This window comes from Phocoena sinus, chromosome 2 (genome assembly GCF_008692025.1).
Source record: "Phocoena sinus isolate mPhoSin1 chromosome 2, mPhoSin1.pri, whole genome shotgun sequence".
Lineage (NCBI taxonomy): Eukaryota > Metazoa > Chordata > Mammalia > Artiodactyla > Phocoenidae > Phocoena > Phocoena sinus.
Window position 1 is genome coordinate 139,899,953 of NC_045764.1, and position 21,682 is coordinate 139,921,634.

Sequence of the window (21,682 nt, forward strand, 5' to 3'; positions counted from 1 at the left end):
CTTCATATAGTGAACAATAGTAGTCATGAAAAGGACACGGCCTGTGAGCCATGCCATAAAGAAAATGCCTTTACTGTTTGGAAAGTTGGATTTAATAAACATAAAAAGTTCCTTCCAGATTCAATAAGATTGAGATTTGGAAAGATTCTGAGACATAATAAAAAATGAAAGTCCAATAGAAACAAATCTTTGGGTACTTGGAATGTGCTATACATTAGAATTAGACATGAATGCTTCAGAGATGTGGGCATTTTTGAAGGATCGTCTTTCTTTGATATGGAAAAATGAAATAAAAATTGGATAAAAAAATCATATGTGAAATTTACAAGAACAAAACCATTTTAAGCATATTGTCAATTTTCCTGATATAAAGTCAGTAAAAATGATATTATTTTACCATACAAAATTAAAGTAAAAAGAAGTTACCTTTAGACTTCCAGAGTACACAAAGGAGATATGAATCTCACAAAATCGATTATAATTTGTTTAGTTTTCCAAAAAGTGAAGTAAAGTACAAAATAACTGACAAATATTACATGATCAAAAACAATAGACACAAATTAGGAACCACTACTTAACACTGCTGAAGTACCCACAGCGCCTTTAACAAGTCAGCACAATAAAGAGTGAATAGAAAAACAACGAAAAAAGAAAATTGCATTAAATTGTCTGGAATTCTCACTCCAAAAGAATTCTGCATCTTGACAATTCTTATTGTCAAGGCGCTGACTTTCTAGGGCATTCAACCTGAAAACCATGTGTCCTTCTGCATAATGACTCCACCCACCCTCTGCCTAGTGTTGCTGGGATTACAGCCATGGAAGACTTTAATTCTCTTCCTTCCTCTGTCCTGGGGCTTTTTATAGATTTGTTTGAAGATGTTTTCTTTCCCCTAACTCTCTCCACTTATCCCACTGGGAGTCAGTTTCCAGATTTTTCCTCTCAGTCCCTATCATGCACAAACACTGAATCTGAGATTCAAGCTGTGATCTCACTTCAGCCTTGGTAGTCTTTATGTTTCTTTCTTCTGATGCATATGATTTCTAGATACAAGTCAATTAGCAAGTGGGTGTTCAAGAAATATAAACACACATTAAGTCTGCAGAGTAGAATTGCATTTCCCTCTGCATTTAGTGTTTCACAACAAGGAGTTGGCCAGTAACCTGCAGGCTTCTCAGGAGGACTCATTTTTGTGTTTCATCCAGTCACAACAACCAAAATGCCTCCTTGCACATAACAGATATCCCCTGTTATTATTGAGAGGCCCTTCAAGTTCTCAATCTATGTATTAATTTTTTTTAATACATCCTTATTGGAGTATAATTGCTTCACATGCTGTGTTAGTTTCTGTTGTACAACAAAGTAAATCAGCCATATGCATACATATATCCCTGTAACCCCTCCCTCTTGAGCCTCCCTCCCACCCTCACTATCCCACCCCCCTAGGTCATTTTTTATATGACAATAATGCATCCTAAGCAGAGGTCAAATTTTGAATTTTCTAGCAGAGGTGGAAGATTTACACCAATCTTTCTCACTCTCCCAATAGACCCTACATCAAAACCAAGCAACAGAAGGGTGATGGCCCCTAGCCCTCAGAAGTTCAGCCTGTGGTGGTAACCCTGTGATGCTTGTCCACCCAGACAATAACCAATCCAGTGACGTTAGGCTTCTTGGGCCCATATCACTAACCCATTGAAACAATCATCAAGGATCTTTGTTGACTAAATTGGCTATTTCCACCAGCTATTTACTGCTCCGTGACCTTGATGAAGGAACAACCCAGCACCATCTCAATCTCAAATTTCTCCACCTTCCAAAATACACCTCTCCATCTGGAAGATCAGGAATCCATGAAAATTTTCTTTCTAAACTGTCATCTTTCTCCAGATTTTCTGGATAGGGGGAACTTCAAAGTTCTCTAACCACTGGGTTTCTATGGTGAGAGACCCAATAAAAAAGTCAGATCACACATAGGACTCTTTCTGGAACAAGGCTTTGTTTTCAGAATTAAGGTATGCAATAGTGAAACACAGAAAAGAAACACACACACACACACACACACACACACACACACACACACATCTTGACTGTTACTGATCAAATCAGCCTCTTCTGTCCTAAGACAGAAAGAAGTCCCCATCTGCCTTAGAGCTGCAAGTAATCTATTTCTATAAGAATTAAGAGATTTGGCAAAGGAAGAAAATTTCTTCAAGCAAGAAAAATGAAAGCCATTTCTGGAACTATAAAAAGATCACACCCAGAAAACGTGGCTGATATATGAATAGATGATATATGATATGATATGACAGGGGCGATAGCCAGAGGCTGAATGCAGGTGGCCTGACAGATAAAAAAAACACATATCCAGAAGTATCCCTGGTGGCAACAACTCACCGGCCTTGGCGGGGAGTGGTTCCAGTCCAGGCCAGTCCTAGGACAGCCTGTTAACTTTTAGCAGTGCCCCAAATAATCTTCAGGTTTAGTTCCAGTGGGAGATTTTGGTCAGAACCCCTAGAGCTACGCAGCCCTCCTGTCTCACACCATAACCTCTACCACCAGGGGCCTGACTTCCATGTTAGCTCCACAGAAGGCTTTCTCTGGGATGGGGGTGACTCGTGGCTGGGCTGGGCATCCCAGAATCATAGGAACCACAGCACATCCCACATTCCTAAGACTAGAGTCTTAACAGTCTCCCACATAGAGGTTAATCCAGAATCAGAGTATCTGACCCAACTGCATTATTTCCCTGAGTAACTTCTAGTTTCAAGCACAAAAGAAAAAAAAAAAAGTAGACAAGGGAGAAAGTCTGGGCTCTTTTATTTAAAGTCAGCCTAAAACTGGAGTCCATCGGAAGAATCAGAATTTTATACAAAAACACTCTGCTGGCATTTGGGAAAATTCATGTGAAGCCAAAGCTCACAGGACAAGAGGGAGCCAAGGAATTAAGATCTCTTGGAAAAAGCAGGAAATATCGTCCAGCAAGATTTCACCATGTACTGGTAAGTTTGTGTAAACTTGGTGCTTGAGGTAAACCAAATAATTAATGACTACAAAACCACCACTCAATCGTTGACATGGTACAGACATCTGGTAAAGAACAGTTTAGCAAATGGTCTTCATACCACTTCTAAATTCATACCTATAAACTTTTGAAATTAAAGTATATTCTTGACCATCCTATCTGGACAAGTAGTCTCAATTCTATGCACTCACAGACCTATAAGAACAATGCTGCATTATCTTTACTTTTTTTTTTAAGATGCTGTTATTCTGATTCAGGTCAATTTTTTAATATTTAAAAAGATTTATTCTCACATGGACAATATGATCCATATAATCAGCAGGCTAATAAAATTCTAACTTTCTTGACCATTTTTACTAGAATGTCTCAAACATTTTTCCCTATAAACATTCGATTTGGCGGGGGATGGGGGTGGGGGTAACATAAATAGTGATGGAAGAGTTTATCTTGAGAAATATAGCCAACATTCTCAATGGCCATGATCCATCTTTGCATATAATCCAATATGTCAGATTGGATTTTGAGTGAGAGGTAAAAGACCCATAATTGGTTGCTTCAGGTCTCTTAAATGTCTTAAATTGCAATCCACAGAGCAATCGGCATGAACTGAAATATCTGTGTCTGCTGGTGCAAGGTTTAGCTTACACACAGATGTAGCAAAATTTCACCCAATCTGATATCTCCTTTTATTCCTAGGCCAAGTACTCAGTGGGCTGGGGCATATTTGCAATGTAGGAACACAGGCTGGGCAGTCATGTTTGAGAACTCCATCTTTGAATGGAGTATTTACTCCATGCCACAGTTACTGGCTGATCTCAGGTACAAGGTCAAAGGCAGAACCTCCTCAAAATTCTACCAAAGGCATATCACCGCCTGTGCTCACAGTGGCCTTATTAATCTTCAGGATGGGGTTCTTGACACTGTCCATCACCCCTTCACCTGCACAGATTGTTTGGCTGCCGCTTTCACGCTTGAGCCAACAGCAATTTTATTATTACAAATTCCAGATGTTTCAGGTAGACTGAATGAAAATGAAATTGCATAAATCACACGCAGTCAGTGGTGCCTTCAAATGCTTCAGAACGGCACTAAACATAAACAGTTCAACTTTCGCACTTGTTACTTAACCTCAACGAAACTACCTCTGGTTGTCTAAACTATTTAGGCTGTTCACCAGTATTTAGTTCTCCCTTCCTGGCACGTGGTAGGATTATACTTCTGACCCTGTTGGGTAGTATGGGTATGTGACTTGCTTTAGCCAGTGAATTTGAACAGAAATGTCACCTCCAGAAGGAAGCTTTAAGAGCTAATGTGTAATGGAATATTACTCAGACATAAAAAGAATGAAATAATGCCATTTGTAGCAACATGGATGGACCTAGAGATTATCATACTAGTGAAATCAGAAAGGGAAAGAAAAATACCATATGACATCACTTATATGTGGAATCTTAAAAAAAAAAAGGAAAGAAAAAGAAGATATGAATGAACTTATTCACAAAACAGAAATAGACCCACAGACACAGAAAACAAACTTATAGCTACCAAAGGGGAAAGAGGCAAGGCAGGGATAAATTAGGAGACTGGGATTAACATCTACACACTACTATATATAAAATAGATAACCAACAAGGACCTACTGTATAGCACAGGGAACTATACTCAATTTTTGTAACAACCTATAAGGGAAAAGAATCCAATAAAGAATATATATGTGTGTGTGTGTGTGTGTGTGTGAGAGAGAGAGAGAGAGAGAATCACTGTGCTGTACACCTGAAACTAACACAACATTGTAAATCAATTATACTTTAATAAATATATATAAATAAAATAAAAACAGGTTTTTATTATGAAAAAAAAAGAGCCATTGTCACTTACTACATTAATTTCTTCCTCTGCCACAGTAATCATCGATGTCCTCAATGTGGCTACTCCACCATCCTAGATCCCTAAATGAAGATGATAAAAATACATAATACAGATACAATGTGAGCAAGAAATAGGCATTATTTTATTTATTTTTACTGAAGTATAGTTGATTTACAATATATATTAGTTTCAGGTGTACAGCATAATGATTCCATATTTTTGCAGATTTTACTCCTTTGTAAGTTATTACAAGAAAATGGCTATGATTCCCGGTGCTATACAGTATATCTTTGTTGCTTATCTATTTTATATGTAGTAGTTTGTATCTGTTAATCCCTACCCCTAATTTGTCCCTCTCCTTTTCCCTCTCCCCTCTGGTAACCACGAGTTTGTTTTCTATATCTGTGAGTCAGTTTCTGCTTTACATATACATTTATCTGACTTTTTTTAAGATTCCACACATAAGTGATAACATAACAATATTTGACTTTCTTTGTCTGGCTTATTTCACTAAGCATAATATTCCCTAGGTCTATCCACATTGCTGCAAATGGCAGAATCTCATTTTTTATGGCTGAATAATATTCCATTGTATATGTATGTAACACATCTTCTTCTTAATCCAATTGTCTGTTAATGGACACTTGATTTGCTTCCATGTGTTGACGATTGTAAATAGTGCTGCTATGAACATTGGGGTGCATGTGTCCTTTTCAACTGTGTTTTCATTTTTTCCAGATATATACCCATGAGTAGAATCAATGGATCATGTGGTAACTCTATTTTTAGTTTTTTGAGGCACCTCCATACTATTTTCCATAGTGGCTGCACCAATTTACATTCCCACCAATGGTGTACAAGTGTTCCTTTTTCTCCACATCCTTATCAACATCTGTTATTTGTAGACTTTTTGATAGTAGCCATTCTGACAGGTGTGAGGTGATACCTCATTGAAATACATGTTATTTTAAATTATTGAGCATTGGGAGTTGTTACAGCAACATAATCTAGTAGATACACAACAACCTGACTGAAACACCATCCCTTTATAGGAAAGAAATATTGGGACACTAAACACTATGGCAAGTGTTACTATAATACAACACAGAAGAAATGTGAGGTTATATCTATTATATAGTAGCATACATATGTGGATATAGATATTATTGATAGCCACTCATTAAAACAGATTTCTCACGCACCCCCCCACACACACAAAAAACCCTCCTCACATCAAATGGGTAATCTGAATTCTTAAAACTGAGTGCTCAAAAATCTCAAAGAAACACATAATTCCCCCATCAAAAAAGTACTTGACCCATTTGTCAAGTTCACTTGCAGAGTTCCACTTCTTTTCTAAGACCGAGTACCTTAATCAAATGCAGAGCTTCAAAGAGGCTTCGTTTTGAGTGACCCTATAGACAAATAAATTATCTGCCAATGGCTCCTTTGTAATTGAAGAGGGCCAGGCTGACCAAGGGGAGAAGACTCAATCAAAACCGGAACTGTTCAAGCAAAAGCAACGTTTGGGGACCTGAAACAAACCAATACAGCCATCCCACACACTCTCATTTCCAAAAGTAAGGGTGAGCCAAGCACATGTGTGTTTATTCACTAATAAGAAGATGCAAACATCCCACATCTGATTGATTTCTTATGTGCTACAACCATAAAAATGTTTGGGTCTGGAATACACGTTTGAGCGTTGAGCTCAAATGTGGCAGCTTATTAACCCGATCACACATCTTATACCTACGATCTACAAGAACGTTTCCCTTTGTAACAGTGAAACTCTGGAAGGTTTTCTTCTTTACTGCCAGGACAAATTGCTTAGGGCTTCTCACTTAAGTATGTGAAGAACTGTCCAGTTTTAATCTGCAGAGCTTTTAACTGGTGACTCAGTGAGGGATGATGTCATATGTTATCCTACAACGGCTGGTGTGGTTCCCTCTGTTTCTGTGGCCGACAGTACTCCCCAGTTTCCATCCTTTCGTCAGCTTCTTCCCAGCCAGCCCACAGGCAAACAACCTCCCCAGCCGTGGATGAAACAGGAAGTCTGACAGCTTGAGTCTGCAGTGGGACCCCTAGTGTTTTCCCACTCCATGTCCTGGCAGCGTTCCCCAGAAGTACAAACACACACACACAGAGCTCCCATTGTTGCAGCCTTCTCCAGCCCACTGATCCTAATATGGAATGCAGCAGGAAACCCATGATTTCCTGACACTCGGCAAGCTGGAGGAAGCAAGGGGAAAACTCCATTAAAAAGCCCAGCTTTCCTCCATGTTAGATGTGAAGTGGAAAATGGGGAAGATTTAGCGAAATTCCACTGTGTCTTCAGCCAGGCTTGGTGAACAGGAGAGCAGAGTGAAACCCTCAGGCTGTTGAAATTTCTAGACTCCCAGGAAGCCCCTAGAATTGGGTGAAAAATGAGGATTCATAACTCAAACTGATGGGGGCAAGGGACAGATGCTTTTAATCATTCTCCCCAGTGTGTGTTACCTTTCTTGACCAGTATGGTAAGCAAGAGGGCACATGCCAGCCGCCTCGGACAATTCTGCATGATCCGAGTTCCCCAAAGTAAGACAGAGTGACCTCAAGCCTGCGGCTCGCTTCATGGGCTTTGGGAGAAGCAGGAGAAGCAACGGCAGCGGCACAGTCACAGCAGCTGGAGCCGTGAGAATGAACTGCCAGGAGGGAAATGACAGCAGCTGCGGCTGCGGTGGCCGCGAGGAGAAGAAGATGCTGAAGTGCGTGGTGGTAGGGGACGGCGCCGTGGGGAAGACCTGCCTGCTCATGAGCTACGCCAACGACGCCTTCCCCGAGGAGTACGTGCCCACTGTGTTTGACCACTATGCAGGTAAGAAAAGCAGAAAACCTACCCCTGCATACGAGGTGAAGGAGGCGGGAGACGACAGCCCAGCTTCAGAGGGGCCTGGCTTATCTCTAATGTCAGTGCTGGGTCTGGGCCTTCCAGGAGCCAGGTATCTGGGCATAGCAGACGACCAAGGTCTTTGCTGTTGTTAGGACAACTTGTATATCAATGTTATGGTAACACTTTTTTCCAGTTAAACCAAACGAATAACACTGGGGAAATACCCTGAACCGTCCTCTAAGCTTTGCGGCTAGGGATTTTACTTAACATTTGCCTGAAGATTCATCAACTTTCTTTAATGTGAACTTTTTAAAAGGTAGCGTAATTGCATCACAGTTCTTTAAAAAACAACAACGACACTAACCACACAACTGGTGAAAGAAGTGTTCTTGCCACTTCTCATATATTCACCACATGCCATTTATAAAGGAAATGCTGAGATTAGTAATATTAGAACATTCGTTTTTCTATAATAATTGGTGCTGTCCTAATGTACTTTCATTTTCCTGTGGAGGTAGATTGAAGGAAAAGTACTGAAAGATTTTAAATATCTCCTAGGCAATCTGTATCTTGAATTAAAAGAGAAATTTTTAATCAATATGTTTTAAAGGTAAAAATAAAAATAAAATTTTACTTATTTCAACATATGTCCCCAAAGCACGAAATATGGCATAAAATACTTTAAGATCTGACAGTTAAGATACTGTAGTCACAACTTAATTCTTTCAGGTATATTTTTTCGAGTGTTCTGAAGTTTGTTGTGTGATAGCTTATTTAAATTTTTCCATTTTGACTCTTATTTTTTCTCTTAATCTCCAAAACAAATTTTATTAAATTTCTTAAAAGCAAATTCATAAAATGCTTCAGGTTGACAATAGCCTAGATTTTATAACTTTTTGGAATACGATGATCCACTTGCTCACTATGAGATCAGCTTGAGTTACCAGAGATTTGAGATTTTGTGAGAGGAAAATTTCTCTTCTTCACTCTAGCTTTGGGTCCAGAGTAGCGAAGGGGAAATGGCCCACAGGAAACCTGTTGGCTTTGCTGTGAGGTCATTTGAAATCCTTTCTGTAGGAAGCAGCTTCTTTTCCGCAGCTAAACAATCACCTACGTCTGCTCCTACTACTACACGTACATGATTTATGACACTATTACATAGCAGACAGGGAGAGAACCACAGTGAAAATAGTATCCACTTTCTAGCAGGTTTTTCTATATTTGTAGAAATTAAGAGCGAATTTGAACACTGGCTCTCTTAAGCTTTTCTGTGCCCAGAGAAGAACATTTTAATGAGAACAGAATGAAGAGAAGTACAGGTAGACTTTCATCCTGAGGGGGAAAAAAAAAGTAATTGTAAAATTAGGTCTGCAACTTAAGAAAATTATTGGGATCCTGACCTGTAAACATCTTAGCAAAAGTTATTTATTCTACACCCTCTTTCTGCCAGGATAGGGAACTGGCTGGTACCTAATTTCAAAAACTTTTAGATCAAAAATGGAACCCACAATCTACTAAAGGGAGAGGTTTCAAGTGCTTTTAAAAATTACATATCCCATCCCCAACTATTGGGTGAAGCAATTACAGTACAAACAAAGGCTGGACCACCGCTAGATTCCACTAAGATCAATTTGTTTTATGTTTCAGTTGTGTACATACTTGCTGTTATTTGAGCAACAAAGCATCTTAGATTTTGGCTATTCCTTGTTTTAGCTCTCAAGAAATCACAGCAACTGTACTCAAAGCAATACTTTGTACATAGTAGGCATTCCCAAACATTGTTACTTTGATTTATACTTTGTATTTTTTTTAAGTACACAGTCATCTCATGCATTTGTAGTTAGGTTGTAAGGGAAATGAAGGTGTAAGCCACATACATCTAGGAGCACAATGAAGTGAACATTTCCATTTGTAGAGGGATCTTCTCCATCACGACGACCCTAACTCTTTTTACCACCACGCTCCTCATACATGAACTGATTGAACATAAACCCTTACACAGTCACATGAGAATCTACAGTCAATTGTAAAAGAACTCATGCTCTCTTCTCCACGTGGAGAAATATCCAGTATCCAGTCCCTGGTCCTACTGGCTCATTCTGAAATGACAACCTGCAAATAGTTTACTGAGTCTTTGGAAAATTGCAGTCAAAGAATTTAGAAAAGTTCAAGTCAAAGAGAGCCTATCCCTTGAAGAAGATTTTTCCCTAATAGCTACCCATCCTAGGAAGGTAAAGATATAATAGTAAGGACGGAAATACTTAAGATAGTGAGCTCAAGATAGTGAGCTCTGAAGCTGGACAGCCCAGTTCTAATACTGGCTCTGCCATTACTGTGTGGTCTTCAGCAAGTTGCTCAACTTCTCTGTGCCTCAGTTGTCATGAATTTTTTTAAGGGACAATAGAGGTATTAAGATCATGAGAGCAAAATAAATTAATACATGTAGTTCTTAGAACAGCACCTTACACATGACAAGTACTAGGTAATAGTAGCTATTGTGATTAAGAATAGGGTCTCTTACATACAGAATGAATAAACAACAAGGTCCTACTGTATAGCACAGGGAACTAAATTTGATATCCTGTGATAAACCATAATGGAAAATAATATAAAAAATAATATATAGAGATAGATATGTATAACTGAATCACTTTGCTATATAGCAGAAATTAACACAACATTGTAAATCAACTATACTTCAATTAAAAAAAGAATAGGGTCTCTACAGTGGCACACAGCTATGAAAGGGAATTAAAATGTAATTAAAATATAAAGGCTACAACAAGGAAAAATATAACTACAAGAGTATCTTTCAAACAGAGTAGGGTGTGATAGAGTGTGTGTATTGTCCTGATGATATAGTTATCGTGTTTACTGATAATTGATAAATATTTCTACATGGAGTAATAGTAGTGGGATATTCACTGGAGAGGAAATATTAGTTCTGCATGAGTGATTGTAGAAAAATCAACAACCAACTAGAAAAAAAAGTTTTGAAGTTTTATAAACCTTGGTTATTTTCCCTCCCTCCTACCTATCAGGATCCAAACGTACATCTGCTCGATGCAGCTTTCCTTGACCCCACAAGGAGAATTCCTTGCTCCATCTCCAGCCCATCCCCAGAAATGTGTTAACATTGCTAGAACGCAACTTGCACCATTGTATAGCAATGTATTTGTCTCCTTATTTCCCCAGTCCCCACTGTACGATAAGCTCCTGAGGGGAAGGGTCATGTCTTGCCAAAACCAGTGTTCAATTCTCAGTCCTCGTCTTACTTGATCTCTTGGAGGCTTTTCTTACGGTTTATACTCTCCTTCCTGAAACACTTTCTTTGCTCCTGGGATGTCACATTCTCCTGGTTTTTATTCCCCTACTGGCAAGTCTCTCTCCATCTCCTCTGCTGCTTTCTCCATCTCTTTCCCTACCACTATACATTGGCATACTTCAGGGTTCAGTCTCTCAGTCCCCTTCTCTATTTATGCTCATGCTCTGGTTGACAGTATCTAGTCTCATGGCTTTAAATATGATTTATACACTGATGACTCCAAAATGTGTATCTCTACCACAAAAAAAAAAAAAAAACTGACCCAGACTCATATATTCAACTGTCCATTTGGATATCTAATAGGCATCTCAAACTTAACCTGTCCAAAACAGAATTTTTTAATTGCCTCAGTCTACACCTCCCCTAGTGTTCCCCATAGAATTATATGACCACTGTCTTCCACCCAGTAGCTCAAAACAAAAACTTTGGTATTATCCTTAACTCCTTTCTTCCTTTGACAATACTTCCCATCCCTCTCCATCCAAACCACTAGTTATTATCCCTTCCTACTACCAATCAGGCCAACATTCAAAATACATCTCAAATCTGATCAGTTCTCACCACCTCCATTGTTTTCACTCTCATCCAAGCCACCACCATTTCTCATCCAAACTACTGTAATCACCTCCCAGCTCCCTGCTTCCAGTCGTATCCCGTACAGTTCAGTTCTTCACACTCGCGACAGAAGGACTATCCACAGCCCAAATCCATCAGTCAAATCCCTTCACCCTGAGGCACCATCATTTATCACAGTCTACAAGGTACTCCATGACTTAGTCCCCATTATCCCTCCAACCTCCTCTCCTAACTCTCTGCTCTGCAGTATTTCTGCTCTCAGCCATCTTCATATTCCTCAAACACACCAAACTCCTTCCTTCCTTGAAGATTTTGCATTTGCTTTTCCCCCAACCTTACCTTATCCCCCCCATCTTCCTCAGCATCAATTGATCACATTGTTTAATGCATTAACACACACATGCATACAGTCACTCTTTAATTTTTCTCCTGCTTCATCTTTCCTCATAAGGTTTAACACTACTTCACATTATATTTATTCGCTTACCATTTTTATCCTACACTGGGATGTAAACCCCATGAGGGCAAGGGCTTTGTCTTGTTCACTGCTCTATCTCCATCTTCTAAAACAGAACTCAACATCTAGTATGCTCTCAATAGATTGTTACTGAATTAATTAATTAATATGTTTGATGCATCTCTGTCCTTCCAGCGCATAGATAATTCCTGGTCCATTAAAACTTTGAGGAATAAATGAACAAGTTGTTGGTCCGACAGATGTCTCTTTAGGAATGAACATATAAAATATTTATTAAATGTATTATATTTTTCAACTAGTTTGCTTGTATTTTAAATAATCATTTTATCTCTACCAGGATCATAATACAGCATAGAATTTTCCTGACCCAACCAGCCAATGTCACATCTATTGAATAATATAAATATACAATGTATAAATTTCATTTGGAAACAGATGGGATGTACTCAAATTCCTCCATTTGCGTTATATTCAAAAGCTTAGCTAAATTTTGAGTGGCTCACTTGTTTATAGTTCTTCATAAAAACGCATGTTCCAGAGTAACCCCAAGTTCAACTATGGGCTAGGTCTAAAATTGGGGGCAGTAGAAGGAAGATAAAAACTGACACTTTTTACAAGTATGCCTGAGAAACATCTCCGGGCACTTCTTCCTACTCCCTTCCAGGGATGACTCAAGATGTCCCAACAACCTTTAGAGATTTCACAGCTTACCATGGAACAACCATCATGTCTTCTCCCATCCTGTCTTCATCTTATCTTTAGCTTTGAGTTTTGTGGCAGACATCTCACTGATAAAGTAGTATCAATTAATGTTTCACACGACATATGACATAAGGATAACACTTCCATTTCTAGTTTAGTTAGATTGCATGTTGAGGTAGGTAGTGCCCATGGTTTGTCTGTTTATGTGCATGGCTGTGTAAAATAATCCCATTCAAGTTGAAGCCTTTGCATGACGTACCTCATTCACCATTACCATCATCCTCTGTATAAGAATTGGTCGTGGGCTTCCCTGGTGGCGCAGTGGTTGAGAGTCCACCTGCAGATGCAGGGGACACCAGTTCATGCCCCGGTCTGGGAAGATCCCACATGCCGCGGAGCGGCTAGGCCCATGAGCCATGGCCGCTGGACCTGCACATCCGGAGCCTGTGCTCCGCAACGGGAGAGGCCACAACAGTGAGAGGCCCGCGTAACACACACACACAAAAAAGAATTGGTCGTGTCTATGGCTCCTTTTTCTATGAAAACCACCTGTATTTAAAAACTTAGATAAGTCACTATTTGCAAACCCAGGCTGCCTATGCAGGAAATTAACACAATTTGTGGAAAGGGGGGAAAAAATCTAGTTGCTCTATCAGCTGAGTGAGATGTAAAAGGAGTTGTTTTCACAGAGAGCTGAAAGTCAATTCTAAACTTTTTCCACCTAATTAAATGATGATTAGTCCAATGTAGATTCCATCATAACCCTAATGACCAGAGCAAGGGGGAAACTATGTCCAATCCACAAGGGAAAAAACAACATAAAATAATAGTGAATAAAAACAAAGCCCCAGGCTTATGTAGTATTATGACATAGTTCTGCCCATTTGGGAATATTTACTCAGGAGTTTCTCTTTTGTTCTTTCTAAAGACACCCAAGAGTCTCTGGAGAATGGATGAGATTCATTTTTGTAAGCCAAAAGAAAACCTAACACACCTCTCATGGGTCTATGAAATAAATCACCAGGTTTTTAACCTTAGGCAAAAATATAAAGGAAGTATGTGAAAGAGGAGAAATGAATGGGCCAGTTGACTTGCTCTGTTCCTTCTAAATGCCATGATGCTCAAAAACCCAATGCCTTGTAGGTATTCAACCCTCCAATATCTCTTTTTGAGGCAGTGTGATGCGCGTCTGATACTTGTTTTGGACTCTTGGAGGCCATATCAAAGGTGCAGTAACAGGAATTGTATAGACAGGTCCTTCCACAGTCTACTGTGATGCCTATGAGCGTGAGCACATTCAGAGGCTCCAGGGGTAGAAATTACGCTCAGAAAGCCAAAGCACACTGCGGAGAGGGAGACTGTGAGCTTCACCTCTTAGGAGGAAGAAAGAATAGAAGAGGGAAAAAGAAAATTAAGTATCTGTGACCAGAGCGACCCAAGAAAAATCATGCTCCCAGGATTAGAAACTACATCTGCAGCTCATAACCCTCCTGCATTCCAGCTTCATCTGGCAACAGACCAAGGCCTGTGACCGATTCAGGCTTCAGTGGACAGACTCCCTGTGACCAAGACTTTTAGTTCCACAAGGCCTGGCTCCTTTCACTGTCCAAGCTAGGAAATCCTTCATAAATTTTACTACCTAACTGCCCAACGATGTTGGGCTTCAGGTAAACAGTACTTTATTTCCAGGATAACGTTTTCAGAATCTGCCATCACTACCTCTTCTTTTGGGGCAAACAGCAAAGTTGGCTCAGAGATGGCTCAGTACATTGGACATCTTTGTTTTGGGATCTAGTCGGCCTGTTCTACAAAGGCAACATGAAGGTGGGCAACTAACATAAGGCAACTAACGTAAAGGACAGGTAGGAAAACTCAACAGAAATGATCTCCCTCACCAATCCTGAGCACAAAATCACAAGGATCGACAGAGGCCCTACCCTCTGTGTAAGGACACAGGTCCTGATAAGGCTGAAAATGTACTTTCCCATAAACAAAAACCCATGCCACCCCTTGGGTGTGTTAGCAGAATCCAAACAGTTAATTTTCCAGGTATAACTCAGTCAGGATTAATTCCACCGTGAATTCAAAAGGGAATTCACCCACTGTGAATCATAGAGTGGCCTGGGATCGTTCCTGAATACTCTGAAGTCCACCAGCTTTTTGGATATGCTTAATTTTCACAAGGCAAAAGGACCTGATTCATGTGTATTCATTTAGCATTTTGTAATGGTTCACAATACAGCTTTTATTTATGAAGTCCTTCATTTGCAGTCTCAGTGTGAATTTCATTACGGCCACATGTGATCCTACAAGCAGTGTGGTAGTATTTAATGACGAAACTCAAACACCACTAGAATATGTACTGACAACAATAACAGTAGCTATACAAAGTTCTTGCTATGAGCATATTTGAGATATTTTCATACATCGATTCATTGCCTCCTCACAATGACTATGAGGTGTTATTATTTTCCTAATTTTGACTGATGAGGAAACCAAGTTGCAAAGTTATTAACCAATTTGCCCAAGGTTAAATAACCTGTAATGGAGTAAGTAGAGGCCACAAAACAGTAAATAAATAATGTAAGCAGTGTGTAGGTTTATAGCTAATAAATTAATCAAAAAGCCACCGTTAGTTAGGGCAGGGGTCCCCAACCTCCGGGCCACGGACCAGTACCGGTCCGAGGCCTATTAGGAACCAGCCCACACAGCAAGAGCAGGAAAGCAAGCAAAGCTTCATCTGTACTTACAGCCGCACCCCATGGCTCATGTTACCGCCTGAGCTCTGCCTCCTGTCAGCATTATGGTGAGTTGTATAAGTATTTCATTATATATTACAACGTAATAATAATAGAAATAAAGTACACAATAAATGTAATGAGCATGAATCATCCTGAAAGCATCCCCCACCCTGGTCCGTGGAAAAATTGTCTTCCACGAAACCAGTCCCCAGTGCCAAAAAGGTTGGGGACCACTGAGTTAGGGTATGCTAACCTGCTATAACAAACAGACCTAAACATGTAAGGGATTAACACCACGACAGGACGTTCCTTGCTAATTTATGTTCCTGAACATGTATTCAAGTCAGTGGGGCTGCTTTCCTCCATTTAGTCATTTAGGGACCCAGGTTCTTTGCATCTTGTGACACTGCCATCCCTTAAGATCTCATAGTTGTCCGCATCCAACCAGACTAATGAGAAAGAGTGTGGAGAAACCTGAATGGAAAGTTTTATGGGCCAGGCCTGGAAGTGACGGACATCATTTCCAGTCAAACTTCAGAGAAGATAACTTAGTCACGAGGCCACACCTCGGTCTAAGGGAAGCTGGGAAATAAAACCACCTACATGCCCAGAAGAGGGAAGGACAGATTTTAATGGAAACTAGCCATCTCTGTTTGTGTCAGACTCTGTAGTCACCAAATATCCCTACACACTTTTTCCCACATGTAAAACAAACTTTTTTCCCAAGAGGGACCACCCAGAGCCCCAGTCTTTCACTGAAACAGGTTAACGTTCAGCCATGCAGGTGATGCCTGGTCCTTTCCATTTGATGGAGACATGGCTCTTTGTGGTCCAGTAGAAGACTCATTATCTCCTCCATATATACAATCACCCCTTAGACAATGATAGAACAGGGATGGGATAACCAAAATATCTAAACCCCCTTTCAGAAAAGTAAAGAATAGGAGAGACATAGCAATAACAGAATTCTGAGGGCAAATGTTAGAAAGACTTCCTGCCCTAGCAGTGGGGGAAGTTTCTTGAATTGACCCTTATGCTGTTCTCTGGGAGGAATTTCTTCATCCATTATTCTCAACTTCCCCTGGCTTGGGTCTCTGGGGAGTTCTTCTTCCTCATCCATTTTCCTCCATGACACACATCTGAATCAGGCCTCAGGGACTCTGCCTTTCTCAGGAGCTGCACAAATTTCATAGCCTGCTTCTGGCTTGTCCAGTCTCGAGACTCAAGTGTTGTTTTATAGTCAGAAGACTATTTAGTCCAAGCTTGGGGTTTCTTTGGAAATACAATTCTCTCAAAAATTTATTAGGCTTCTGGTAAGTTCCATGTACCAGTAGCCACATCCAAGGCCAAAGAATGTCTTTCCTAGACATGCTTCTTAAAAATACTTTATTTGTCTGCTTCATCCAGCCAATGCCTTTTGCTCTCAAATTAACAATAGCTACGTAGAGGCTGTATGAAGCAAAAGACTTAAATGGGAAGGGGACACCCTGGCTCTTCTCTTTGACACAGAGCTGATTCCCTGTTTTAACAGAGAAATGGACATTTGTTGCTCAGATCCTTATTTAACTGTGTCTTCTTTGGGGAAATCCCAAAATAATCAATTTTCCAACTATTAATTAAGGACATTAATATTCGTGTTCTATCAATCTCTGCTTAAACACAACCAATTCAACTCTTTTCTCTCTTGTAACACCTAGTTAAACACAGTAACAATTAATATACTCTAATATTCTGACTTTTCCCAATCTTTTCTTTGAGCATAATAGACTCAGTAAGAACTAGGTTTACCTTCCAGGTTTCACAGACAATAGTTTTACAAATGTTTTGCCATGGTATAATGTGGATCTTCATCTTTCTAGTCTGTTCTGTTTTTTTACTACCTGCCACTTAACAGTTAAGCTAACAGCACACTTTTTTTGGCATTTTGTAATGATGGCACCATGCTAGATAAGTTAGGATGCTAGAACAAATAGCCTCAAATATATAATGATTCAAACTGTTAGAATTTTTTTTTTTTTTTTTTTTTTGCTCAGAGAACAGACTTGGGCAAGTGTTCAGGTCGGAGAGGTGATACTACTCCATGTAGTCATCCAAGGATCTACTTTTTTCCATCTTGTGACTCTGCTGTTGGGTAGGACTTTGAGGGCTCTAGACAGGAGCACTAGACAGGAGAAGATGAGAGGATACGGAGGGCAAGGAGTAGTGGTCCGGGCCAGGTCCACAAGTGTCAGGTATGAGTTCTCTTCACATTTCTTTGGAGAGAAGTTAAACCCTAGGCCATACATTATTGTAAGAGAGGTTAGCTATATTCCCAAAGACAGCACGAACAGATTTTAAAGGACTCTTAGTAATCATCATCACACTCACTAAGTCAAACTTTCTTACATCAAATACAATAGACTCATAAACAATGTAAATTGCCCTACATACCATATTTAATTAGACATTTATTCAACTACAAATGATATACCTATATTTCCCAAATTTGCCTGGTCATCAGATAAACCTGCTTGTCAAAAATGCAGATTCTGTAAATTGGTGCAGCCACTATGGAAAACAGTATGGAGGTTCTTTAAAAAACTAAATATAGAGCTACCATATGATCCAGCAATCCCACTCATAGGCATATATCTGGAAAAGATGAAAACACTAATTCAAAAAGACACATACACCCCAATGTTTATAGCAGCACTATTTATGATAGCCAAAACATGGGAACCACCCAAACGCCGATCAACAGATGATTGGTTTAAAAAGATGTAATATATATATATATATATATATATATATATATATATAGAGAGAGAGAGAGAGAGAGAGAGAGAGAGAGAGAATAGAATATTACTCAGCCATAAAAAAGAATGAAATATTGTCATTAGCAGCAAAATGGATGGACCTAGAGAATAACATACTAAATGAAGTAAGACAAAGACAAATATTATATGATATCACTTATGTAGGGAATCTAAAAAAATGATACAAATGAATCTATACACAAAATAGGAATAGACTCACAGACATAGAAAACAAACATATGGTTACCAAAGGGGAAAGGCAGTGGGGGAGGGATAAATTAGAAGTATGGGATTAACAGACATATACTACTATACATAAAATACATAAGCAACAAGAATTTACTGTATAACACATGGAATAATATTCAAGATCTTGTAATAACATATAATGGAAAATAATCTGAATATACATATATGTATAAAAAATCTGAATATATTATAATCTGTATAAATATCTGGGTATATTCCATGATATTTCAACTTTAAAAAGGAAAACTATACTTCAATTTAAAAAAGGAAAAAGTGCAGATTCTTTGGTCCACCCCAGAGCTTCTATACCAGATCCCCTAAGAGAAAAAGCTGTAAATATACATTTCAACAGGCATCCTAGGCATTTCTTATTAGGTGGACCTATGAAATGACCATTTTGCAGTTCAAAACCATTTGAATATCATAAGTTCATATAGTTCAATCTAATGTAATTTAGAAAGTTCAGAAAACCCTTCTTTATGCTATCAAGATGCCTAGAAATTAAGAAGAACAATTCTATAACCAACCATCAATCAGTAAAAAGCAAGTTAAAAATAGGTATGTGTATATATAATTCCTTGACCTGGTAGTTTCTAACAGGAGAAATTGTTTAAGACAGAAGAGGCCTTTAGAGCCTCTCAGAAACAGCTAGTAAATTCATAAATGAGAAACCAGAGTGCTTTTTAAAAAGACCTGTGCCCATGGCTGGGACATAGAGAGACCCTGGAAGAAAGGAAATCCACAAGTCTGAGAATCAGGAAATGTTGGGAGAAGGCTGGTGCCTTGGAGGGAAGGGAAAAGCCTCGGAGACTAAGAACAGGGAAGAACGGGAGTTGTAAAACAGAGTGGAGAGAAGATTAATTAGGCAAACTTGGGTGCACCAAGCACCAGCAGATGGGAGCAAAGCCTCAGGCATGATCGGCAAAGCTGCACAGTGTTAATCGCTGTTCACTGAGCCTGCTGCCAGCAAAACGATAATCAACATGACTGTGAGACCTTCGGAGGGGTCACTGAGGAAAACTTAGAAAACACCTACTCTCATGGGAAGAAACCAAGGAGTCTTAAAAAAATAAGAAAGAGCCTGGGATCCTTGGGGTGGTTGTGGTACAGCTCTGTCCTGGATGCTGTTCTTGCTCTACCATATCCACCCAGCCCTATGACTGTGAAATGAACATAAACATCTGTTTCCCCTCTGCAGATCTTTCTGTGCTTCTTCACACTTTGACCTTGACATTTGGAGAAAAGGAGGAAAAAAAAAAAAACAAAAATGGAAAGTTGCCTAAAATTCTATTCTCAGAGTCCAAAAAAGCTTCTACTTAGGCTAGAATCTGGTTCCTGAAAGAGATAGGACATAAATTCTGGGAGAGGCAGAAATGTTGTAACTGGGATTTAGGCACCCTTATCTGGACAACCAATTGACCAGCACTCCCGCTAGTGGGGACCAGGCCTTTGGAGTCTCTCAAGCTGTTTTAATACAGATTAGTCAGTCAGGCCTCAGAATGTGATTCAATTTGCCAACGAGAGAGAAACAATTCCCTGTGTGGTCTGAGCAGAATGTATCATAATGAAAAACTTGCTTCCTGGTCCTTTTGGAGTAATGTTTATAGTTTATTAATAAAATAGTAAGTAACTAATATTAATTAGCTAAGTATTTAATACGTACCAAGCCCTGTGTTACTTTGCTATCTTCTCTGAGCCTCATATTATCTCTGGTGGTAGGTATCTTCATTTAACAGGAGAGAAAATTGGAAGTCAGAGAAGTAACCAGTCCAATGTCACAGGACGAGGAAGTGACAGAATTGGGATTAAAATCTGTCAGCTCAAATGTTACCTCTTCAGGAGGCCAAACCAAACCACCCTGATTAAATTGACCACCCTTTCAAAACCTGTTTGTTTTCTCTATAGTTATTATCCGATCTGTTTATTCACTTGTCCACTGCTTGCCTCACTCTAGAATGTACAGTTCATGAAGGCAAGTTTCTTTCTGTTTCATTTATTCTTATGTCTCCAACGCCTGGAATTAGCCTACAACACAACAGACACCCAGAAATGTCTATTGAATGACTGAGTGAATGAATCACATCCAAGAGTCCCACAGTTTTAACCACTGCTCTACACTGAAGTTAGTACCCCATGTAAACAGTCAGGATAATTTTCTATGTTGAAATTTGATCCTCCAACATCCTAAAAGTATATGTCCTAAGCATCAGGAGCATACATTCAAAAATAGTGTATTGGCTTTGTTTAAAAGTTGTAAAACAATTTTATTCTTCTAGGAAAAAAAATTTCAAAAGCTTTTGCTTCCAGCCAAATTTCAAACTTCTGAGTTGAGTGATTTCACTACGTAAAAATTGTTTTCCTAATTATACTAAGGATCTGTTTTTTGGATGCTATATCCTAGAGGCAAAAAGAAAAATTTAATTCCCTAAAGTATGTACCGTATAACTTTTTTTTCAAGTAACTAGATTAATAATGAGGAAAACAATAAGTCAATAATCTCCTTAATGTATGCCAGGTGCAAACTTTCTAAAAATTGTGAATGAGGTTTGTAAAATGCAACCATTCATTTGCTAGAAAGCATACTAATTTTCAGCCAGTAAGAAATGTAGTGAACATATATATAAATAAGTGGGCACTTTACCCCTGTTATAAGAGGAGTTATTAGGAGAAAAGTGGCTGTGCTCCCTCTCCTCAAGCCTCCTCTCTGTTCATATTGGATAAGTTTGCACTGTGAGCCTTAAGAGCTTCTTTCCTCCACTAAAATGAATTTCATATGACATTTACAATAGTTCAGGCTGGTAAATAAGAGCTTTAAGAATTTTCAATAGTAAACATGTTTTTAACCAAACTTTTCACAAGAGACAGAGAGTGAATGTTAAATCTTAAGTGTCAATATTAGGCATAAACTTTGCTGTAGAGGTTGTACTCTGTTTATTTCGTTCACTTACCCTCCTGATAACTCTCCCCACCAAGTCCTTCCCTTTAGATAAACTGAACCTTTCAGGCTGTAGATAAAAGCCATTTCCTCTCAAGTTAGCAAAGATGGAGAA

General features: G+C 39.1%; 1 protein-coding gene across 1 annotated transcript in view; it reads left to right on the forward strand.

Annotated features, from left to right (window-relative positions):
- Nucleotides 1-7,157: 7,157 nt before the first annotated feature.
- The window catches only part of RHOJ (ras homolog family member J), an 82,757-nt gene continuing 68,232 nt past the window's right edge, over nt 7,158-21,682 (forward strand). The window contains exon 1 of the mRNA XM_032624662.1: nt 7,158-7,751. Within this exon, the coding sequence (XP_032480553.1) occupies nt 7,508-7,751 (244 nt within the window). The 5' untranslated portion in view covers nt 7,158-7,507. The remainder of the gene's footprint in view (nt 7,752-21,682) is intronic.